This window comes from Vigna radiata, chromosome 11 (assembly GCF_000741045.1).
Source record: "Vigna radiata var. radiata cultivar VC1973A chromosome 11, Vradiata_ver6, whole genome shotgun sequence".
Lineage (NCBI taxonomy): Eukaryota > Viridiplantae > Streptophyta > Magnoliopsida > Fabales > Fabaceae > Vigna > Vigna radiata.
This window is the reverse complement of record NC_028361.1, coordinates 15,703,980-15,728,245: the sequence shown is the minus strand read 5'-3', so window position 1 is coordinate 15,728,245 and position 24,266 is coordinate 15,703,980. Positions and strand designations below refer to the sequence as shown.

The window sequence follows — 24,266 nt, the reverse complement described above, 5'->3', positions numbered from 1 at the left end:
ATCATTATTTGTTCGGCATTTTCTTCCTGGTATTTAGCAATTTTTTCTTCAATGGCTGAAATATCTATTCCTTCAATCAAGTTAAATGCTGCAATGGGGGAAAAGATGGGTAAATAACGAAAAGAAAGCAAAAGTTATCAAGTGAAACAGCTGTTAACAAGACAATAAAAGCTTACTCATGTCCTCTACTTCCTCCAAGTAATCATTATATTCCCTCAAAGATGGGAAATCGTCTTCACGTTTATTAAATCTATAAATTTACAGTTTAGTTAGCGAAATTATATAACTGACTGAATTTGAATTAAAATGGCCAAACACGCTAAGAATTAAAGTGCCGAATATAGTGTCATGATCATGATACTTATTTCTATTGTACAAAACATGTGTAATTTAGTACATGTATTCATTAAGAACTCTAAATATAATTGACATTATATCCCAACTACACTTGCTAGTATAATGTGGATTAGAAGGCATGGCTCTCGAAAGAAACCAAAAAACTCTACACTTCTTGCCAATATCCCAGCTCTTCTTTTCCCAGCCACAAAACCAACCAAAGAAACTAAGCATATGGTCCAATGCCTTGCTCAATTGGACCCTTCAGCAATGAGTAAACATATTCTGTAAATTTATACAGGTTTTTCTATATGAATTGCAAAATTTAATTGGAATTATTTGATGCGAAAATTGGTGGGGAAGTAGTGCAGCATATTATAGTAATGTACCCTATATTAACTACTGGAACACTACCCACTAACAATGACATTATAGTAATGTGCCGAATATTTACTTCTCCAACTACTGCAGCTTCAATATTTTTTTCATAAATATGGCACAATTTTATCCTGCAAATTCGGAAGGATTATTTTAGTTTAAACTAGATGTATTTGCATGATTTTCATACTACCAGATGAAAACCAAAAAGACGCATCACATATGATAATTATTCCGCATGTCAGATATACAAAACAAGCAAAGATACATTCATTACAATACAATAAAAGATTAAAAAAAAGTAAAAAAATTACATGCTAGAAATCCTCCTTCTGATGGCTATCTCCTTGCTGTGGGGATTTGTACTGGAGACCACCATACTGTTACTGTGAACTTCTTGTTGGCAACTTTATATTTCTCACCTGAATATTAAGCATCAAAAAATTTGCTAGTGAAATAGAAATACTTTTGTGTCTATGAAACAATGAAATTTAGTGATTATTAAAATGAAACGAAAATAATCAAGATAAAAAAATATAGATAACAAAGGCCTCAACTATTTAACAAAAAAGGAGAGCACAATACATTGACAACTAAATCAGGCCACACAATCCCGAATAACTCACCTTCCTCCCGTGTATATACCTTCCAGAATAAAAGTTGTGATGTTCAAAAGCCCAGGATGGATTTAGGAATTGTGAAATTATATGGGTGATGTGCACGGGGAAAGCATAGTTATTCATCTTATGATACCCAATACTCAGGCCGGTTCTGAGTTTGCTCATGTCTTGTACACTAAAAAATTGATTGATATTTTCTCCATGTGTTTGTAGAGGAAATGAGCTTTGAGAATGGACAGGGTGCAAAAGGTTGGTTCAAAATTTGAAATTGTTCGAATAAAAAACCTAGTTTCAGAAAAACAACTCAAATTGAAAAATCTCACTTAATAGAAGAATTCATACTTTCATATGCTAGTGAATGAAGTCTTTTGTTTCTGCAGTCATCTGACTGCAAATTGTTAAAGCTTCAACCAAATAATTAAAGCTTCAACCAAATAATTCAGGGAGCTGTTGAAAGGATTTTTGTCGCCTAAAATCTAAACAAACCTAAATTCCCCACTAATGTAGTATAAGGACAACCTAAGGTCTAATCCGTGGATTTGGTACTTATTAAGTTTAGAAATTGTAGAATTATAGCCTAATTTATTTATTTACTAAAACTAGGTGGGGAAAATAAAATGTAAAATGAAATCTAATATAATACTAACTAACTAATAATGCATACATCTACTCAATCTAAATGAATGCAAGATAATGTGATGAAAACAGAAACTATGTAAAGAATAGAGATGCACTGATAAGGAAGAAATTTAATGAATGATGCATGAATGAGTAAATGAATAGAAAGGAAAATAATGCATGAATTTTATCCTAAAATGATATACTAATGCAAGCAAAGAACCCAAACATAACAGAATCTAAAATCTACCGCTACCTATTAAAAAACAAGCAATAGAAAGAAACTTTAGTGAGATACTCATCTGAATGAAAGAGAAAAACATAGAACCTATAATGAACCAAAATTGCCACGGTTAATGATCAAAGTAACAGAAATATGGAATTTTAAAAGCGACCAAAGAAAACAGAATTTAAATCTAATCCTAATCACATATCAGAAAAGAAGTGGTCAAACACATATTTGCTATTGAATTTAAACTTGAAATCTTAAAGCAACCTATGTCTCAAGAAGACATCTTGAACAGTCAGGCCCTCTTTGGGGTCCTGTAGCATCGAATCAAGACACTATTGATGTAATCAAGACACTATTGATGTGCATAGTCTTCTTTAAATTTCAAGTCAAATTCAACTACAAAAGATGCATTTACCAAAACTCTAACACAGAATCAAAACCTAACATCTAATATGTACAATCAATTGATGAAAGCAAACTAACTAAACAGAAATGAATGAAACAGACTAAAAGAAATAAAACAGAATAAGAAGCGAAAAGTAAAAACAAGAAACCAAATCATAAAAGTAATCTGCAGGAATCGAAATCAAAAGAGAAGAAAATGTAAATGGAATTAATGAACAAGTAAAGCTGTAAACTGAATCAAATTTAAAATTCTCATTGCAAAAACATAAAATTAGAAATACAAGGTACCAGAGTTTCTCAGAATCCCACTACCTGTCACCCAATGGAAAGCTCCAAGAACCTCCAGTGTAGCAAAGAGCGTATCTACTTCTACAAAAGCATTAAATTCTAAAACTAAAAGCAAGAGAATGAAAACCTAGCCTAAGTACTGTCACCCAGTGCACCTTCGTACTCTATTCATTACAAAAACCCCTTTTTACAGGGAAAATCCGAAACAGAAAAAGAAAGAAAATGGGAAAGGGGGAGGAACCGAAAACTGACTCGGAACTTATTTGAGCCTCTGTTATTTCTTTTCATCCAGCCACTCAATACACCAAAACGGTGTGTTTCATTAAGTTCAACTCCATCTGCAGCGACCCAATTTATTTTCTTCTTCAAAGGTGCAGCCCAATTAATCAACGGGAACCCCCCAAAGCAGGCATCTTCTGCCAGCTCACTCAAAATGCACAGCTTCGTCAAAAAAAATAAAACATTGGGCTTTTTAATTCAGCCCTTCTACGTCACAGCAGCCCACTCCAATGTATTATCTGCATAAAAGAAAAAAAACTTTAAGAATTTAATCAGTAAAAAAAAAATATAGAATCCTAAAACAAATTTTTATAGAGCAAAACACTTATTTATTTAGAAAAATATTATTTATCATCTAAAAACACAAATTTAACACTATTTTAACAAAACTCTAAAATTAAAGAAAAAAAAAATGCTAAACTAACCTAATTCTACATAATTAGAAACTAATAGAAACTAAAAATACTTTCTAAACACAGAAAAATAGGTAAAAATTGGGAGTTATCAGGAGCCTTACTTGTTTCTTGAATGTGTATACTGAGGTTAATGAATAAAAATGTTCACTATTTTGGTTTACTAACACATCCATAACATGATCAGTTAGCTTTTGAATCTATGACTGTGATATGTGACTGCTAAATCTTGGAGATTCCTCCATAACAGCAGCCACAACACAATTAAATACACTTGTTCATGCATAGGACTTGCAAAGATGTACTGAGTTCTGAGGAGCTATAAGGAATCACATGCAGGTAATTCCATTGATGGATATAGGATTTTCCTTACTCACACTGAACGGGTTTTCTACCTTAAATTTTTTATCATTATTTTATGCGTACACATTCCCATTTTGAGTTGACAAAAGGGAATTCATAATTCCCACCATAGAAATAAATAGAGAGATGGGAAGCTGACATTCTAAAGAAAATATGATAAAAAGATTAGCAATACAAAATAAGCAACAGTAATGACAATTGAAAGTGAAACACTGGAACATATGCGAAAACAAATAAAACAAACCCTATCGCACCTTCTACACCCCTCCCATGATAGTCAAACCCTATTGCTATCCCAGTCCCGAAAAGAGGTCATTACCACTACCATCCACAAAATGTTAAAAGAAGGAATCACAATTCTTACCCACAATCCCTACTACTCCTCCCCTGTTCTCCTTGTTAAGAAGAAAGATATGTCATGGCAATTTTGTGTTAACTATAGGGCCTTATATGTTGTTAAGTCAAGGATAAATTCCCAATTCCATATTCCCAATGTGGATGAACTTCTAATTAATATCTTTTGGGTTTACTAATTTTCTATCCACCTTCTAATCAATAACGAATGACTTGGTTCATTAATTTCAACCAGAAATTTGCCCTTGCTTTCTTAGATAATATTCCTATTGCAGTTCTTATCTCCCTGAACATTTAACACATTTCGGCTTAGTTTTAGACATACTTGTTTCTAACAAGTTTTTTTTTTTTTTATCTAAGTACTGTATCTTTGGACTTTCAGAATTTGCCTACCTAGGCCACATCACCTAAGATGGAAGAGTGTCCCTCGACCCTGAAAAAATCTCGGCATTCACCACCTGACCTCACCCCAAATACCCCACCGCATTTCATGGATTCTTAAGCCCCATGGGCATTTACAGGAGGTTTATTGGCAATTATCCCACCCATGTCTCTCCTTTCAGAATTTTGTCAAAGTCCAACAAGTTCCACTGGTTCACTGCCACCACACGCACGCATGCATTTACAAAATTAAACAACGCACTAACAAAAATCCTTCTCCTAACCCTTCCTGATTTATCTCGGGTTTTTTCCCTTGAAAAAAATGTATCTGCACCCACACTACAAAATATCCGCCAGCATCTTATCAGCCTGAGGTTTTTGCCCGCACCTGAAAAAAAAATCAATACATAGGCACAAACAAAGAAAAAAAAACAATTCAATCAACTTGAGCATGCGGGGATCCATCCCCACCACACACTCATGTTTAAAGTGTACAATAACACAAGAAGCAGCAAACAATGAAGTAAAAGAAGAAATTTGACGTACAAATTCTATAATGTAAGAATAACACAATGATGCCACCAGAAAGCCATATACTGCTACTGTCAATTATTTCAGTATATTATCCATGTTAATTAGGGAATTACAGAAACAAGCATAGAAGGAAACAAACCTAAAAAAGAGGACTGGACACGGCACGGGGGAGTGAGGGCGGGACAATAAGCCTCGGAGTTAGAAGAGATTATTAGATCCTAAATCAACACTAGGCATCTACCCCATTAAACCCTCGAATTTTTCTCTCAGATAAACCTTTTTCTCCAAAAAGTTTTCTCCAAATCCAGATTTACCCAATTCACCTCTTTCTTTCTCTCAGCTAGATTTTAAACTGAATAAACTTATTGATTTTTAATATTCATCATTATATCTGAAATAAAATTAAAAAAAAAAAGTAGTTAATGTAGTTGAATTATTAGAATAGTTTAATTTAATTTAATTAACATTAAGAAGTTATAATAATACATTTGTAAATAGATATTCCTTTTTCATATAATGTTGGTGTTCAAAATTTAAAACACCATCTTCATTATTATTGTTATTATATTTATAAAATTAAATGTAAATAATTTTATAATTTTATTATAAATATTTTTTATTTTGTACATAATTTTTTAATTTAAAAAATAATTAAATTTATAAAGTGGTTAAATAAAAACGATAAAATAATTAATTTTTATTTAAAAAAATTATTTAAAAGATAAAATTGAAAAATAAATATAAACACAAAAAATGAAATTTTTTTGTTATATATAGATATAGAGAGTATTATTATCTAATCATATTTACAAAGTAATTATTTTATGTAGAATACGGATTATTGATTTAACTATTTTAAAATTATTGACATAATTATTGAATTAATTAATTTATATGGCCGTAATAAATATTTTTTAAATTAGTTATTATTATAAAGTTATGCATAATTAAAAGTGTAAAATGTTAACTTAAAAAATAGAACTATAAGTTTTAATATACTTAAATAATTTAGAATTTATGCATTTTAGCTGTTATTTATTCAAATTATTTTATAAAGTTGTTATTATTAAGCTAAATTCGATTCTAGTATAATGTACATTATTAATATCAATGTTAAAAATATTATGATAAACATTGTTATTAATTTAAAATTTTGATCATTATTATTATTAAATTATATTTTAGAGGTTTGTTACAAATAGTTTTTTATTTAAATTAAATTACCTGACTAGGTGTTATTTTTAATCCGATATCAAGTAAGTTGTTTTGTGATATGCATATTATGATTAAGCTTTTTCATACTAAAAATTGTTTACTTTTTATTTAAAGTTGTTTTCCTTTACATTGAATACTTGTTTTCCCATTCACACTAAAAATATTATTTTGCCTAACTAATAACCATTTAAATTACAATTTGATACTATAAATACCAATATATTTACAAACTACCATTATTTTTAACAAATAACTAATTTATACATTTATTCATGCAAATATAAGTTGGAAAATTGTAATAATAATTGTTTATTACGTTTAAAATTATAAAAAATGGTACAGTATGCTAACATTAAAAAATATGAACGATTTAACTGATACAGATAACATTTGAGTACATCAGACAAAAGAAAAAAAAAAAACAGAAATGTTATAACATCATCTACGCTTGTATAAACAAGGTTTAAGGGTTGGCCATTCAATCTCCTTCCTCTTAGAAATTTGCTTATCCTACACACATAACAGTAAGCAGAATAATAGAGATGCTTATATCTTGCAAATATATAAAGAACAAAAGAGAAAAAAAAAAATGAAATCATATTCCCTGCAATTTGCTGCATACCTTTTTAGTAAAGTAAAACAAAATAAACATTTTATTTGAGAAGTCCTGCATGTGTGTAAACACCAGTTAGCAAAACTCAAATCCAAGTTAATTGCAGTAACGAAATGAACTTATCCATACCTTCTTTACAGATTTGAAACCTAGCTCAGAAATAGCATTTGAAAACTTTTCAGGGTCTGCTCCTCCAGTATTTGGATCAAACCTACTCTTAACTTCTGCTATCAAAAGCCAGCCACTGTTAAAGAAAACTATACAAGTCAGATTCTCATCAGGGATGCAAAGTCCACCAAGAGAAATTAAGATCATGCAAAAGGAAACAAACCCTGGCTTTAGCACCCTATTTGATTCTTCAATGTAACTTTGGTAGTTGGTTCCCATCAATGAAAGACAGAACACAGCAACATTAACAGATGAGGAGACAAGGGGAGTCTGCCAATATTTCACAGAAGCACTTGTAAGTAATCTGGTTTATAACCTTCAAATAAGTGCTTTGAGTTGAGACAGTTCTCAGTTTAGGACTCTACTGCGTTTATTTTGAAACTAACAAAAAATGCAAACCTGAAGCCTGACCAGTTGCATCTGGTTTGCAATGTTACCAGTAATAATAGCATATCATAATATTCATATCAATAAAAATATTCATGATCACATAATGTTTTATTTTCCAAATAAATGAAACATTACACTTTTGTGAAATGAATGCCAAAAACTGACCAATGCTATGAAGGTCATAAACTGACTTTTGACATATTATGATGAATAATGACAAGGATGGATGACAAATAAAATTACTACTTTCTGATGCTATAAAAGTAACTTCCAATGTGCACAGGCTTACTAGAAGGAAAACATACATTTGCCATGTCACAAGCAATTACATTTGGATCATTGGAGACAAGATCCAGAGAGAAAACCTTATTCTTCAAAGTTTTAGCAATGAGTGCTTCCCCTGGAATAGAAACATGAAGGCAGTAAAAATGAGCAAAAGAACACAGGCATCAGGTAAAAGTGAAAATTTGCAATAAGGTCAGAGTAACTCCTTACCACAACCAAAATCAGCAATAACAAAAGAAGGGCTCTGTTTTTTCAGCCACTTGATAATTACATTAACCGGCTGTTCAGGCCAATTTGACATCTGCGATTTGTATCCTGCATGATACTAGCCAGATACATGAAAGACAAATTGAGACAGACAATAAGAATGGATATAGAAACCACTAAAATCCATGCTAGAAAAATCGAAACACTTCTTTTAATATATATAACAAAAAACATAGCATGGTGCTCCCACTAGCAAAAATCTCTCCTTATTTCTCCAGAACTACAACGACTGTGCTAGACTAATGTAATGTAATAGGTCAAAGTTTGAATATACCTCAAGGAAAGTGAGTTTAATTTGCCCTTTATACCAATAACAACATACATTTGTGTACTTTAAACAAAATATAGAGGTTATCAAATTTCTAGAGTCTAGAGTGGTCAGAACCTTCCAGTTTAAATGTTCTTCCATTGATCAAACTATCTTATCCCTTTTGAAGGCTAGGGCCTAGACTTAGATTCAACAAGGTGATAAGTGAAGACAGCAACAAAATTTGGTTCAATCACACAAGAAATCATGAGTTCCTTTTTATATCTAAAGAATGTAAGTTAAAAGAACCCTTACCATGTCAAATAACGATGGTTCTTCCTTGAAATAATCTAGAGCCTCCTTCCCACTTAAAAGACATGACACAACATAAAGAACAACATATAACAGAGAATCTAAGTTTGAGGAGCAGAAACCAATGAAGAAAATAAAACAGGCGAACAGACAACACAACATAACATACGTGCAAGTGTAGAGCTTCTCGTTAATCATCCTGAAATGCCCACCAGACAACCTCGCTCGCATCTGCGACAAACAAACCATTCCCATCAAACCCAGAAAAAAAAAACATAAATTTACAAATAAAAGGTTGTGTTTTGATTATGCAGTACCTTTTCCAGAAAGGTGGAGGGTTCCTTCAACTTTGTGCGCTTCGCAGAAGGGGAAGGAATAGCCTGTTGTTCCTCCTTACCCTTTTTGCCTCCTCGTTTCTTTCGTTTCTTACTCTCACCCATTGCTTAGATTTTGATTTAGCTCTGCAAATCCTTTTTCTGTCACTTTTTCTCTGCTTACCAGACTGGTGCTAGGGTTCTTTGATTGAAAATAAAAATTTACTATCTTTTAAAAATTGACTGCAAATTGTTAAAGTTTCAACCAAATAATTCAGGGAGCCTTATTTGTTTCTTGAACGTGTATGCTGAGGTTAATGAATAAAAATGTTCACTATTTTGGTTTACCAACGCATTCATAATATGATCAGTTAGCTTTTGAATCTCTGACTGTGATATGTGACTACTAAATCTTGGATATTCCTCCATAACAGCAACCACAACACAATTAAATACACTTGTTAATGCATGGGACTTGCAAAGATGTACTGAGTTCTGAGGAGTTAGAAGGAATCACATTCAGGTAATTCTATTGATGCATATAGGATTTTCCTTACTCACACTGAAAGAGTTTTCTACCTTAATCCTTGGTGGTGAAATGGTAGACAAGCGAGACTCAAAATCTCGTGCTAAAGAGCGTGGAGGTTCGAGTCCTCTTCAGGACATAATATTGAGATCTCTTATTGAATTGGAATAAGTTCAACAGCGAATCACAAAATCTTGGTGATCTTCTCCATCTAATGAATGGGTAATTGGTTTTGAAATCGTCCGTCCTGCACCCTACCCTCCCCGAGGAGTATATGCTTCAACAAGAATCACACAGGGATAAATTGATACAATAAAAACCTCTGGTAAAATACCCACTCGTAGCCCACCGGGCGGATAAAGTACATTAAATAGTTCGTTTTAGGAATTGGCGACTTACCCATTCAATGACTTTGGCACCGGACNTTCCCAAAATGGATAGTGTACTTTCGGGTTGGGTGAATTCAAAATATAGATGCCTATTGGCATTCCAACCTTTCTTCTCTTGGCCTATTCGAAAAAAAATATATTCAATACTTCTTGGTTGTGAATATCTGAATAGGACAAACCGCCCCGTGGATCTCTTTGCTTCGGAACAAAACAATTTGAATTAGGCTCGGTCAACTAGAATGTGTATTATCGATATAGGGGATCTTTCAAGTGAGAAGATCCATCGACCTAAGATGAAGAAAAAGAAAGGTCTATCTATTCTTTTTTAGTTATTCAGTTAAACCAATGATTCATTGGAGCAGCTAGCAACAATTATCTCATATGGAAAAAACCATCTTTTTCTCAACAATGTCTTTGTCATTTGATCCAACCGCGTTTTCGTTAGATAGGAACAAATTTGATAAATATCGATAACTCTCAAATAGAGTATTAGAAGGGAAAAATAGTTTAGATGATGAACTATTGATTCTAAGCCATATCTGGCAATGAATCAACAATTCAAAATGCTTTTCTTGCGTTTTCTTGATAAACATGTGTTTAGTGCTTAACCTTTTTAAAATTATTTTTGTTGTCTTTTTAATATTTATATATTGAAAAAGTAGATAAAGATTTAAAACGGAAAAAGGAAAAAAGAAAAATAGAAATAAAATAAAAAGATAAATGAAATAAATAAAAATGAAAAATAAAGATAAAACAAAATAAAAAATAAAATGATAAAATAAAGAAGCCAAAATAATAAGTAAATAAAAGGTGTAGAGATGCTTAAATAAGAAAATGGTGCCCAAACTATTTTTTTGAGACAGAATGGGCTTGAGCCCAAATGGGATGGGGTTCAGAATGAGACCAGGGGGTGTGCGCCAAGTAGACATAAGCTCAAGGCCTAAACACAGATTTAACAAAGGGGATTGATCCCTACACCTCCCCATTTCCACCCTCCACCTCCCCAACTTTCTTCAATTTTTTTTATTACAAAAGTAACCTTTTTNCCTTTTTTTTTTTTTTTACTTTTTTATTTTTACTTTTAACCTTATTAAATTAGAAACCCTAGATTTAGATTTATACTTCAGTAACAGCATCTCACCTCTTCTTCTCTCGGGAGCTACTCCCTAACCCTTCTCTCCAATTTTTTTATATTCCAAAAGTAACTTATAGTAATTTTATTTTTTACTTTTACCATGTTTAATTTAAAACCCTAATCTTCTCTTCTCTCCCCCTTTTACTGCTTACCCCACACCTCCACACTCCATAGAATCTCATTTGTTCTTATTCTCGTAAGCACAAAAAGGACAATATTATAAGATATAAAAATGATTAGTAATTGTGATATTTAACTTGGTGAAATCAGTTAATGCAGAGTATTGAGCCATTGGGGTAATAATGGTAACAATAGTATCAGTATAATTAATAGTAACAGTTTTTAAGTTACCAAAAAGTTGGAGAATTTACATGGAATTTATTTTTGTAAATTTTTTTAAATAGAGTAAAACCTGTTTCAAAAACCAAAATAAAAGAATAATGGTTAAAGTGGAAATGAACGGATGCTCATAACCGTGATATCAGTGCAACGGATGCTCCATTTCCATAGGTGGGGTGTATGTTTATATATTGGTGAAGTAAAATATTTTAACCAGCAACCGATAAGGATAAAAAGGTTATTTGTGTAATAAAAGAAAATTGAAGAAAGTTGGGGAGGTGGAGGATGGAAACGGGGAGGAGGTGCAGGGATCATATCCCTTTAACAAAAGGCTCGAGGCCCAACCAAAAGAAAATGCGTAGGGGTGCGAGAATGAGAAATGGGGTGTGCGGATGAATCTGGCCCATGAATTTGACCCAAGGGCTTTGCCCCCCAATTCAGAAACCTAGGGGTCCTGCTCAGATTCCCCATTTGCATCCAACGCTCAAGACCTAGTTTTTCTCTGTTTTTCAGGCGCTGAATCGGATGGAATGGGGGGAAGACAACTCTTGGAGCTCTTAGTGGCTGGCTTTCCTCTTTTCTTTCTTTTATGTGAATGGGAGTTTGTGTTAGAGGTAAGTCCAGGATGCTCAGAGGTGTTAGGAGATGGATTTTTGTTGGAACTGTTTAGGGTTTAGTTAGTAAGTGAGAAAGAATAGTTGAAGGTTGTTGTGCCAGTGTTAGAAGTTAGTAAGGTGTGGGAAAGATCAAACCCATAAGGCGAATTATGATCGCCAGAGCAGTAGAGTAAAGCAGCAATATCATGAAGAAGCATAAATCCGTATGCAAATCAAATACTGACTCATACATATATCAGAATGAAGAACGACAGTAATTTGAGATTGCAAAACTTACTTCTATATTTTTGAATGCCTTTTATCGTTTCCTCCTTGTAAGTGAAAAACCGTGAGTTGGTGAATGATGTATGGTGTTGGAGGCGAGGGAAATCCAGAATGCTTGGTCTGTAATTTTTTTTTTTTTTTTTTCTCATGTGCTTGACGGAGCCATGGATTTCTGAAGAGTTGATTAATCTCTTAAATGCCTCGCGTGACTGTGGTGGGTGATCAAAAGGGGTGTGTAGTAGTTTACGTGCTGCGCATGTCGCTTTTTTGGGTCTTACCAAATTCCTCAGTAAAGAAGCCCGTTTCAATTCATTTGGGCAGCGCATCATTCATCATTTTTTTCACGTTTCCTTCCCTTTTTTCCTTTTTTTTTTTTTCGTTTTCTTTTCTTTTCTTTTCTTTTTTTAATTGTTTTTCTTCTTTTTTTTCCTTTTTTTCCTCTTTCTTTTTTTTTTCATTTTTCATTTTTTCATTTTTTTTCGTTTTTGTTTTCTTCTTTTCATTTTTTCTTTTTTTTTTTCGTTTTTTTTCTTTAAAAAAACCAAATCAAATACAAAATAGTAAAATAAAATTAAAAATAATAAAATAACATAAAATAAAATGAAAGAACATAAGATAAAAATAAAATAAAAAAAATCTTTTATTTAGTTGATCCCGACGAAATTGGGTGGTGGGTGTTTACAACATGCATGTGATTACAAAAGCACTAATAAATCCTTATCCTAACCCTTCCTGATTTATCTCAGGTTTTTTCCCTTGTAAAAAATGCATCTGCAACCACACTAAAAAATATTCTCCAGCATCTTATCCAGCCTGAGTTTTTTGCTAGCACAAAAAAAAAAATCAATACATAGGTATAAACAGAGGAAAAAAAAAAACAATTCAATCAACTTGAGCACGAGGGGATCCATTCCCCCACCACACACAGACATCTTTAAAGTGTAGAACAACACAATAAGCAGCAAACAATGAAGTAAAAGAAGAAATTTGACGTACAAATTCTATAATCTAAGAATATCACTATGATACTACCAGAAAGCCATATATTGCTACTGCCAATCATTTTAGTATATTATCCATGTTTATTAGGGAATTACAGAAACAAGCATAGAAGGAAACAAACCTAAAAAAGAAGACTCTGTGCTGCGCGGCCGGAGAGAGGGCGGTACAAAAAGCGAGGAGGTAGAAGAGATGATTAGATCCTGCAAAATCAACACTTAGACATCTACCCCACTAAACTCTCAAATTTTTCTCTCAGATAAACCTTTCTCTTCAAAAAGTTTTCCCCAAACCCAGATTTACCCCTTTCTTTTTCTCAACTAGATTATAAATTAAATTAACTTTGAATAAACTTATTGATTTTTAATATTCATCATTAGGTCTGAAATAAAATTAAAAAGCAAAAAGTAGTTAATGTAGTTGAATTATTAGAATAATTTAATTTAATTTAATTAACATTAAGAAGTTATAATAATAATACATTTTGTAAATAGATATTTTTTTCATAAAATGTTGGCATTCAGAATTTAAAGCATCATCATTATTATTATAACAATTCAATACACGAGAGTTTAAAAGGATTACATCGTTTTTCCAACAACAATGGAGGTTTAGTTCACCATAGACATGGTGAAACTAGATGAAAATAATGAAAAGAATGAAAGATAAAACCCTAGAATTTGTAGATTGGAGCTCCCACATCCAAAATCCACCTCCAAGGGTTGAAGAGAGTGTTTCTACGCCTCTTTCTGTCAAAAGATACTCTCTTTAGGTCGTGTAAATCAATATATAGCTCATAAAAATAATAGAAAAATTGGCCCAGGACCACGAAAATGGCGCTCAACGCTTGGTTACCGCTCAGCGGTAGGTGCGACACTCAGGAATAACGCTCAGTGTTGACGCCTAGGTGTTTGACAGTTAATTCATTGAAGAGGCTGTTGCTCAGTGGAAAAAATGGTGCTCAATGCTGGCTGTGGCACTTGTTTTTCCTCTCAGCGTTGGCGCTTAAGCGTTTGACAGAGAACTCCACAACGTGACTGGCGCTCAACGGTGACTTACGCTCAATGGTGGCTGTAGTTCTTCCTTTGTGCACTTTTCCATCTTTTCTTGAGTCCAGCTCCTTGCTTCTTCAACTTCCTTCATCCAATTCATGTTAATTCCTGAAAAAACAAGGAAAACCAAGCATAAAACCAAGAATACCACCTTTGACTCTCTTATTTTCTAACTTAAGAAAAAAGTATGATTTTAAACTAGTTTCTAAGTCATAAAGGGTGTGTTTAGTGTCAAATTTAAGTGTAAAAATAACGGTATTTCAACCGTTGTCACAACCCCAAACTCAAAACTTTGCTTGTCCTCAAGCAAACAAGATGTAACTTAGTCTTCCACCAATCAATACAATGGTTCAACCCATTCAATCCTTACTTCTTCCAAGATAAGTAAATACTCAAATAAGCTCATCAATAGACTTTAGTCAAGATGTACACATGCTTTGATTTTTAATACTCACCATGGTGTTCACACAATCACATAATATCCAACAGATGTTATTCTCACGAATGATCAATTAGCTAAGCACATATACAATCATAGATTCATGGAATCGTTTCTCACCAGATAAAGTGTTTCACTTAATCCCACAGGTGTATAAAGGTCACTTCTTCCCTCTGCTATCCACATGTCACATAGAAAAAAAAATTGCCTTTCATTTACCACAATCAAACATACTCACACACACATGTCATCACAAGGACTGTTTCAAGGCTTATAACGTGGCTTGGGCTAACAAGAAAAATTGGTTTTTCTAGATCATAAGATCCTTGAGTTAAAATAGTCATTCATGCATTTATAATTCAAGCACAAACTCTCTTTAACCAATCAATCTCATTCCCAACTTTCCCCTTTTTGCATTGAGCTTATCTTTCTTTCATTCTATCTTTTTTATCTTTTTATTTTTCATATTTTGCTCAACACTTAGCTCAATGCTTATATTTCGTTTTTGAACTTTCCTAACAACTCCAAACTTGAACCTTTATCAATACCATGCAATGATTCCCAACTTAACTCAAGGTAAAGATTTAAAAAAAAAGTTTTCATTCTGTTTAAGGCTTAGGTTCATAAAGGTTAGAACACATTGTGTTTTTTTTTTTCATTGGGACAAAAATTTATGATTTGGCTAAGAAATGGCTTATCAAAAATGGCCTTGATCATATGACACATGCATGCAATTCAGTTAATCATAGAAACTTGGGCAAAATCATTCATGCTTTCAAGTAGATAACAATCACATCAACAAAAGCTTTGGAGCTTAAAACCTCACATATAGCCTCAATCAATATTCTAGATATCCTAGATAAACATCCTGCTTAGCATCATAATCACAATCACAACATCATCATGCATCTATTCACATAGCTTGTGAACCACCACCTATATAACAACATATAGTGCACATTCTCAACATCATCAATAACAAGCATCATTCAAGCAATACTCATCATGCATAATCAATAGTCAAACCATCATATCAGATAAGGTATCACAACCAAGTACATCAAAACCTATACTACTTATGAAAAGCAAATAAGTTCAAATTACAAAACCAAAAGATAGAAAAAGTCCTGCTCTAGTCAATATAGCATCCATAAATAGATGCTATATCATCCCATGCTGTCATCGGAGTCCTTCTCCTCTCCTTTTTCTGCATCCTCAAAGTCATCATCTTCTTCCATAACTGGAGCTTCAGTTGCTCCAGCTCCACTGCCATGTGCCTGCTCCTCTGGCCATGCCACCACGTTGTTAAACTCATCCATCGTCCATCGGTGTGTAGGGGGTGTATCATACATGCCTATAATCATCTCAGCTATGACCACCTACCCTCTGTGGATGGACTGTAGTCTGGCCTCCATTAGAGACATGTACATGTCTCTCATCTGGAAGGGCTCTGCATCATGTGCTAGTTCATGAGCCTGTGGTACTCTCCTCCTAGGACATCTTTGAGGCATTGGCTAGGCTGTCTCATCTCATCCACAATACCGTCTATAGAAAGTCTCATCAATGACCTTCCTCGGTCTCTCAAATAATGGAGTAAAAGTGTCCACCCCAACTAGCTGACAGAGGTGTGTGATCAATGACAAATGCCCTAGAGGTGCCTTGGTGTTCACAATGCTGGAACAACTCTTGATCTCATTTGCAATGACTTGGCCAATGTTCACATTTAACCCTCTAAGTACACAATATAAGAACATGACCCTGTGGACAGTGATATCCGAGACATGAGAGCATGGTTGAATGTTGGCATGAGAAAATGTCATCCAATACTGTGCCAAAGGTGTCAAGTCAGCTCTTTTGATGTGCATAGCTGCACCATTCTTGTTTCTGCGAAAGTGTCATCCAAGCACACAAAACACACTCTCTATATCATCACAACTTGTGTCCTCCTCCAAGTTCAATGCGAACTGGTGTTGAGATTGTTGACAACAAAATATCTATATAACTCTGGTTTTTGATGATGACAACACATTCTTAATAACTCACATATGTTGTTGTTGTTGTGTTACATGTTCTCTTGTTGATTGGTCGATATATTGTTGAACATGTTTCTATGTTTTACTGCTTTGTGAATGCATACTTATTGAGCTTGTACATGTTACATCATATCTGATTGCATTACACATATTTGAAAGGATGAAAACCACATGCACTTTTGTGAACTTATAACTGTGTGACAAAGCTGCAGTAAAGTCGACTCCATTACTAATTGAATCGACTATGCTAAAGTCTTTGTACAGATTTTGAGAAACAGTGCTACGTGAGATTTTGTGAAGGAAAAAATTTCAAAATGCTCTGACATGTCGAAGTCAACTTTGTGCGCCACACATTCGACTGTATTAGATGTTTGCTTTGAAATTTTGTTATGCTCATGAACAGTAACGACTATATTTTCAAAAGTTAGTTAAGCATTGATTGAGAGTCAACTATATTGAATGAGAATTTATTTTGTTTGACTTAATGTTACTGGTCTGACTTATCTGTTATAACTGTTTTAACATAGTCGACTAGATTAGTAGCATATTCAACTAAGGGAGCGTCTGATTAACAAAATTCTATAAATAAACAGAACATGAAGTTGTTCTAAGACTTTTGGACACAATTTGATCTAACACTTTCAGATTCTATTTCAGATTGTCTCTCTAGAATTATAGAGCTCCAAGAACTCTTCAAGAAGACAATGGTGATCTTGCTTGAAGGAGATTCAAAGGGAGACTGACTGCACACTCATTGCTTGATTACATATCTGCACATTGAGGTGTCTTCTGGTTGATCAAGATTCGTATTGGCATCCGTGGTGATTGCTGTGGTTACCTGTTGTGATTACAGGGGATAGACTCGTGGAGTCTGGTTCACTTTGAGAACTGTTCAAAGTGGTTTTGCAGATTGTGGGAGATGGGACATTTTGCTGCAATTCCTGTTGTGTGGTTTGCCTATATTTTGGTTAGAGGGTTAGAGAGGTGTTTTATATTTTTGACGCGGAGGTCTTCTATAAAAGCCATGTTGTAAAAACCTTGACCATTATAGTGCATTTGCTTCCCGGTACAGGAAGGACACTGGATGTAAGCATTGAGGTCAAACCAGTATAAAAACCAGTGTTTGAATTTCTCTACAATTGATAATAATGTAAACAATCAAGTAAGAAAATTTTGTACAATTGATATTTATACAACGTAAACTTTCTATGCTTAAATTTGCATTGGTAACTTCAAACATATATTAAACCATGATTGAAAATATTTTATATAGTCACGTGCAATCAAAATTTCTATTCACCGAAATTACAAAATTTCTATACATCAAAATTTTTATACACCAAAATGCACTAAAAGTTCTATAATCTAAAATTCCTATACGCTAAAATTTCTATACATCAAAATTCGTGTACACAAAAATTAATAATTCTTGATTTCCTGTTTCCAATGCTAAACGTTACCGCACATTCCTATTAATGTTTGATTTTGGTATCCTCTGAAAATTTTCCAAAATTAGAAGAGAATGACCTTACAAATTTTAGTAACATTTTCTTTGTAGAGAGAACTCAAAAAGCAAATAATATTTCAAAGTAACCATAGACAACACTAACAATCTCAGGAAAAAAGAAAAAGAAAAATTAGAACACTAAGAATCTCAGGAAAAAAGAAAAAGAAAAATTAGAATACCAAGCCACGCGAGAAAGATCCCAAAGTAGACACTTAGTGGCATGAAATGAGGAGAAGATGAAGCTCTCACCGATACTCTTGGTGTTTTACATAGGAAAAGAGGCCCAAACACGATAATGAAAAGAAATGTAACTTTTGATGGTGGCGACGGAGTCAAACGATGGCTTGAAGTCGGAGGCGAACCTATAAATAGAAGAACCGTTAGAACAAGAACAAGGACCAAACCTATTATTAAAGTGTAATGTAAATTCTAGAAGAATATAGAAACTCCTAAAAAAAACAGAGTTGAAATGTAAATTGGACCTATAAGATAAAAGCTCAAGCCTAGAGAAGGCCCAAATAGAATTCTAGAAATGTTTTAGAAATATCTAGAGAATGAATAATAACCCTTAGATTAATGTTGTGGTGGTAAAATCCTAACCATTGGTTAAGGAGGTGCCACTAGTATAAATAGGGGTGATTGAATCATTTATAATCAAGCCAAAAAAAGAAACAAAGTAAGCCATCTTCTACCACACTAAAGACAACTACAACACTTCTTTCAACTACTATCTCCACATTTTATCTACATTCCACTATCTCTATATTTTCTCTATTCCATCAATTATTCCTTTCACAACCTCAAAATACTAACAGTGGTACTAGAGCTACGTTCAGTCATCTACTAGGCATAGATAAAGTTTTCAAATACCTTAAACAAAACTATAACTCCACTGTGTTCTACTTCCAAAATATTTTTTCAACTCATGGCTACTACCAATCAAACATCATCAATTCCAGTACCTATTTTAACAAGAGAAAATTATGATTTCTAGAGTGTCAAAATGAAAAAATATCTCATTCTTCCATTGTACACTAAGGTTCTCTATAACAATGGAGAACTAAACTCATTTGTTGTTGGTGAAGATGTAACCTCTAAACTTTCATGTATTTGAACATGATTTAAACATTTTATGCTTATTTCATTGAATGTCAGTGATTTTCTCCTTTGCTTAATGCTTATTATGTTCTGATCATTCATAGCATGATGTATGGATTTCTTTGTTATTGGGAAATACCTAGTAATCAGGATTTGGAGAATTTCACCTAAAGGGAATATTGCCTAGACATAGGGATAGTACGTTTAGTTGTCTTAAGCTTCTATTCGTAATGTAGAATTGATTATTAGGGATGCAAGGGATTGTGGTCTAATAATTAAGGATAGGCTTTTTACGCCGAGACATTGAGTTCTAAGTAATTTAGAAAGTGACATTAACATTCAAATGAAGAAGACAAATTCTTATATGCATGAGAGTATAGTAGGTGAAATCTAAACCCCAACAACATCTTCATCTCATATCATCAACATCATTCATTCCTTCTTTTTTTAGCCTCAATTGATCAAATTTACATTCAGTACCATATTTACTTTTATTGCATTTTACTTTTAACCATTGAAATAACTTTTTAGTCTTAATTAGTTAAGGTATTACACGATTGTTTAGTAACACGAGTCTAGTGGGACACGATACTTGGTCTTACCATTTTATAGTGCTTGATACGATTCGGTACACTTGCCGACCGTTTAACAAACATTCGTCTTTCAAGATTACACAATTTATTCCTGTTGTTAGTAAAATAAGGATGAAGGATTGGTGAATAAAAATTGTGATGTGTGTTTTAGAGCTAAATAGTCTAGAGAAAAATTTCCTGTTAGTGACCATAAAGATGGTGACATTTTTTATTTAATACATTGCGATTTATGGGGTCCTTATAGAAATCCCTCTTCTTATGGTGCTTATTACTTTATGACTATAGTGGATGATTATTCCCAAGGTATATGGATTTATTTGCTTGCTGATAAAAAGGAAGTGTCTAAATCCCTCATGAACTTCTTTGCTTTAATCAATAGACAATTTAATAAAAATGTGAAATTTTTCCGAAGTGATAATGGTACTGAATTTCTTTGCATGAGAAATTATTTCTCAGAACAAGGAATAATATTTCAGACTTTATGTGTCCACACACCACAATAGAATGGGAGAATTGAACAGAAACATAGACATATTCCAAATGTTGTCAGGGCACTTCGATTCCTAAGTAATCTTTCAATTGATTTTTAGGGGTTAATGTGTATTAACATTTGGTTATTTGATTAATATAACTCCTCCAAAAGTACTAAATGGAAAAACTCCTTTTGAAATGCTTTACAGGGTACCTACATCTCTTCAACATTTATGCGTGTTTGGATGTTTATGCTACATACACAATAAAGGTAGACACAATGATAAATTTGCTCCCTAAAGTAAAAGGTGTATATTCCTTGGATATCCCTATGCATAATAGGGGTGGAAGGTTTTTTATTTAGAAACCAAAGATAGTTTTGTCTCTCATGATGTCCACTTCATTGAACATGAATTTCCTCTCACTCGATCATGTGTTCACCAATAGAATGGAGTCTGTTGTGACTCCCCATACAATGTCACTTTTTCGAACTATGAAAGGGAAGAGATGCCCCGCTCTACAACTGATCGAAATGTCGATCACGATGGGACCCTCAAAGTGAGGGGGGGTGCAGATTGCACCAACACAAAACTAGTAGCCAATGACGTGCCTACGGTGCCTTCGCCCAACAATTTGGAATATATCACCACACCATTTGTGGACCATGAAATGAAAATCTTTCTATAACAATAGACTGTATTACTGACGGGCAAATTCTGTCGCTATATGATATATTCCATCGGTAATCACATTTTATTGACAGATTACCGACGACCCTTAGTCCGTCGGAAAAACCATTGTCGAAAACGATTACCGACACGACCTGCACTGTAATTTGCAAGCAGTTGCCCTGCCCCATAAATTCTTCCTTTTTTCTTTCCACCAACAACATCAATCCAACACTGTGACCTAATAAGGTCATCTTCATCATCTGGTTGTTGGGTTGATTGAGGACATGAAGAATGTGAGGATCTGACCCATGAAAGTTTTGTGGAGAATTCTTCCTGTTAAAAGTGATCATAAAGTATTAGTAAAATATACAATATAAGGCACAAAGTTATGAATCGATACTACAATTACAAGTAAATTCTTACATGGGTCTTTCGGGACCTTTCATCAACGAACTGGTCAGTTCCTTTGCAAAGATGAGTTTGGTGGAAAACTTCATCAACATGCGCAGCTCGTCCTAACTCAGCTGCCTGTAACAAAATACAAAGTTTGATATGTACATTTAAATTAAAGTTACATAAGTTATATGACTAAATGGGTACTTACCATACGAATGGCATGTTCATGCACTGTGATTGATCCACCTGTATGGAGAACACCACCTTTTTCTGAAGACCAATTCTTCTAGGCGATTTCACACTTGGCCCGGTACTGTGGCGAATTCCAATGCTCCAGTAAGGAGGTCCAAATTTGCTCCCCAATCCAGTAGGGGCATTCTCCAGCTATCCTTGCATCTCGAAACATCTCAAAAAGCCTATGAGATGCCTTCGTGTGGAAATTGCGCTAAATTGGAACTTCATGTTTAGGTAACCACTGAACCTTCTTCTGTGACAACAACTCATATAAAGATTATGTAAATTAGTATATGTGTTGCATTACAATTAACATAGATGATGAATAGTAATTAACCCAAAATGGTTTTTTGTCATCATGTGGTATTGCTCCCCATGTTGGCCAAGGATTTAAAAATTGTTGCTTAATAGACCTTGTTATGGCCTAGAAGCAACTCTAGATGGCACAAACCTGCATATAAATACATCAAAGTCTTTTCAAATAACGATAAGTTAAATAATTAATGTAAAACAAATTAGTAAGAAACTTGGTTGGGTGTTACCCTTTCCCATAAGGTTCAATCATCGGTCGATTACTAGGAGCAGGGTCATCACCAGCTGAATCGTGATCATCAGATGGTGGGGGACGATCATCAGATGGCGGTATGGAGGATGAGGAGGGTATAGAAGAAGAAATTATAGGTGTTCCAAGGTGTGCAAGTGGGGAAAGACTAGCAGGACCGTGTGTTGGCTTTACCACAGGGTCTGGTGTGGGATGAATAAGAGGGTGTGGTGTGGAAAGATCATGACAGTATGGAGCATGTGAGGTCCCAACATCCGGTGTAGTCCGGGCAACAAATGTAGGAATCCTTATTATATATTTTGGTTGTCGTTTCCTCTTAGGTTTTGCTACGGCCTTGCCTTTATCAGGACGTGATTGTCGTTCTCCTGTCATTACTACAATAAAATTGTTATGGTTGAAATCAAGTTAAATAATTTACTCATGGCACAACAAATGAATATATATTACTTTTGAATATTAAATCATACAACAATACATCGTGTTTTAAAATTAAAGTTTGGAGAATGCACAATGTGTTTTAAAATTAAAGTTTCAATCATCATCTTTGTCTTCCTCTTCTTATCCTTCTTCTTCTTCAACAAGTTCTTCTCCTTCTTCTTGTATTTGTCCTTGTAATTCTTCAAATTCACCATTAGGGTCATGCAATCCTGATACACGTTCAACTTCAATGTGTTCAATATCATGTGACATTTCGTCAACTTGGTAGGCAATGTCTTATTCAACATCATTTGAGTCAATGCGACCCCTAGGCTTGGTTTGTATTGCAACAGAGCAACCATGTTTGTCGATGCTGCGAAATGGTGGATATGGGACATAATAGACTTGTCTAACATTACTTGCTAAAATGAACGGATCAAATGGTCGGTACTGTGAACTCATTTGCAATTCGACAATGTTATACCTAGGATCCATTCTTGTACCATTTCTAGAAGAATCAAACCATTCACAATAAAAAAGAACCACTTTCTTTAGAGAAGTAGAAGTGTTGTACTCTAACTCATATATTTTCTGTATTATCCCATAAAAGTCATCATAACCACCATCTGTGATGCCCTTCACATACACACCACAATTAGTTGTTTTTCTTTTCTTTGGGACCATGCATATGTGTGGAATTTGTACCCATTGACAAAGTAGGTGTGTCACTCTTTGACGTATCTCATGGGCCAATTTGCCAAATACCTTAAATCTTGAATTGTTGGAGTTAAAGGCTGATTACAAACCTGTAAATGAAGTGTAGTAATACATGCGGAAGTTAATGGGGGAATGAAAGGTGACATGAAGTGTAGTAATACATCTAAATGAAGTCTAGGAAACATGTACATACTTGATATCTGAACCAATTCGGAAACTCAGAGTGAATTCGGCCAGAAGCGCTTCCTTCTGGAATATGCTCAGCCACAACAAATGAGTTGTTCAATACGACGAACACAATAAGTGAGTACAGAAATGTCAGAATTAGAAAGTAAAGAAAAGGGATAGGGACATACTCAAGGTAGGGTTTAACTTCAATACAATTGATCAAGACATGCACATGCGCAGAGTTGAATTCAGCATCAGTCAACCAATGACTCATCTCCTTGCTACGTTACGACCAAGTTGTCGAAACACTGATAATGTTGAGTGAGATGTTTTGTTTTGGCACTTTGTTTCATTCTTAACATTGTTCGATGACAACATGAAATTCTTGAAATAACGTGAACAAAAGTATGTTGTCTCATGATGTAAGTAAGCTGCACAAATTGATCCTTCTACTCTGGCTTTATTCTTCATTGAATGTTTTGATTCTCCCATAAACCTTTCAAATGGATACATCCATCTATATTGCACGGGTCCACCAAGCCATGCTTCATAAGCAAGATGAATTAGAAGATGTTCCATTGAATCAAAGAATGTAGGAGGAAGTACTCTTTCTAATTTGTAAAGAAT

At 33.9% G+C, this 24,266-nt stretch overlaps 2 protein-coding genes and 1 long non-coding RNA gene across 4 annotated transcripts in view; all 3 read right to left on the bottom strand.

Moving 5' to 3' along the window:
* Positions 1–5,529, bottom strand: part of LOC106777693 — a 7,308-nt gene extending 1,779 nt beyond the window's left edge. The window contains exons 1-5 of the mRNA XM_022776004.1: positions 5,341–5,529; positions 2,902–3,395; positions 1,029–1,136; positions 177–250; positions 9–88 (exon numbers count right to left, since the gene is read on the bottom strand). Of these exons, the coding sequence (XP_022631725.1) occupies positions 9–88; positions 177–250; positions 1,029–1,093 (219 nt within the window). The 5' untranslated portion in view covers positions 1,094–1,136; positions 2,902–3,395; positions 5,341–5,529. The remainder of the gene's footprint in view (positions 1–8; positions 89–176; positions 251–1,028; positions 1,137–2,901; positions 3,396–5,340) is intronic.
* A 1,172-nt stretch (positions 5,530–6,701) lies between these two features.
* LOC106777692 (ribosomal RNA-processing protein 8) lies at positions 6,702–12,647 on the bottom strand. Its single transcript, XM_014665397.2, has 10 exons — positions 12,296–12,647; positions 9,016–9,159; positions 8,868–8,929; positions 8,702–8,753; positions 8,083–8,197; positions 7,893–7,987; positions 7,361–7,467; positions 7,159–7,273; positions 7,039–7,083; positions 6,702–6,926 (listed from the first exon to the last, which is right to left on the bottom strand). The coding sequence occupies exons 2-10, from the start codon at positions 9,136–9,138 to the stop codon at positions 6,855–6,857; spliced, it is 786 nt and encodes a 261-aa protein (XP_014520883.1). The 5' UTR covers positions 9,139–9,159; positions 12,296–12,647; the 3' UTR covers positions 6,702–6,854.
* A 257-nt stretch (positions 12,648–12,904) lies between these two features.
* LOC111240581 lies at positions 12,905–13,636 on the bottom strand. Of its 2 annotated transcripts, none has more exons than XR_002666003.1 (2): positions 13,406–13,636; positions 12,905–13,107 (listed from the first exon to the last, which is right to left on the bottom strand). It is a non-coding gene; the product is annotated as an uncharacterized LOC111240581 (long non-coding RNA). The 2 variants fall into 2 exon arrangements; XR_002666004.1 differs by having other exon boundaries at positions 12,905–13,095.
* Positions 13,637–24,266: the final 10,630 nt, after the last annotated feature.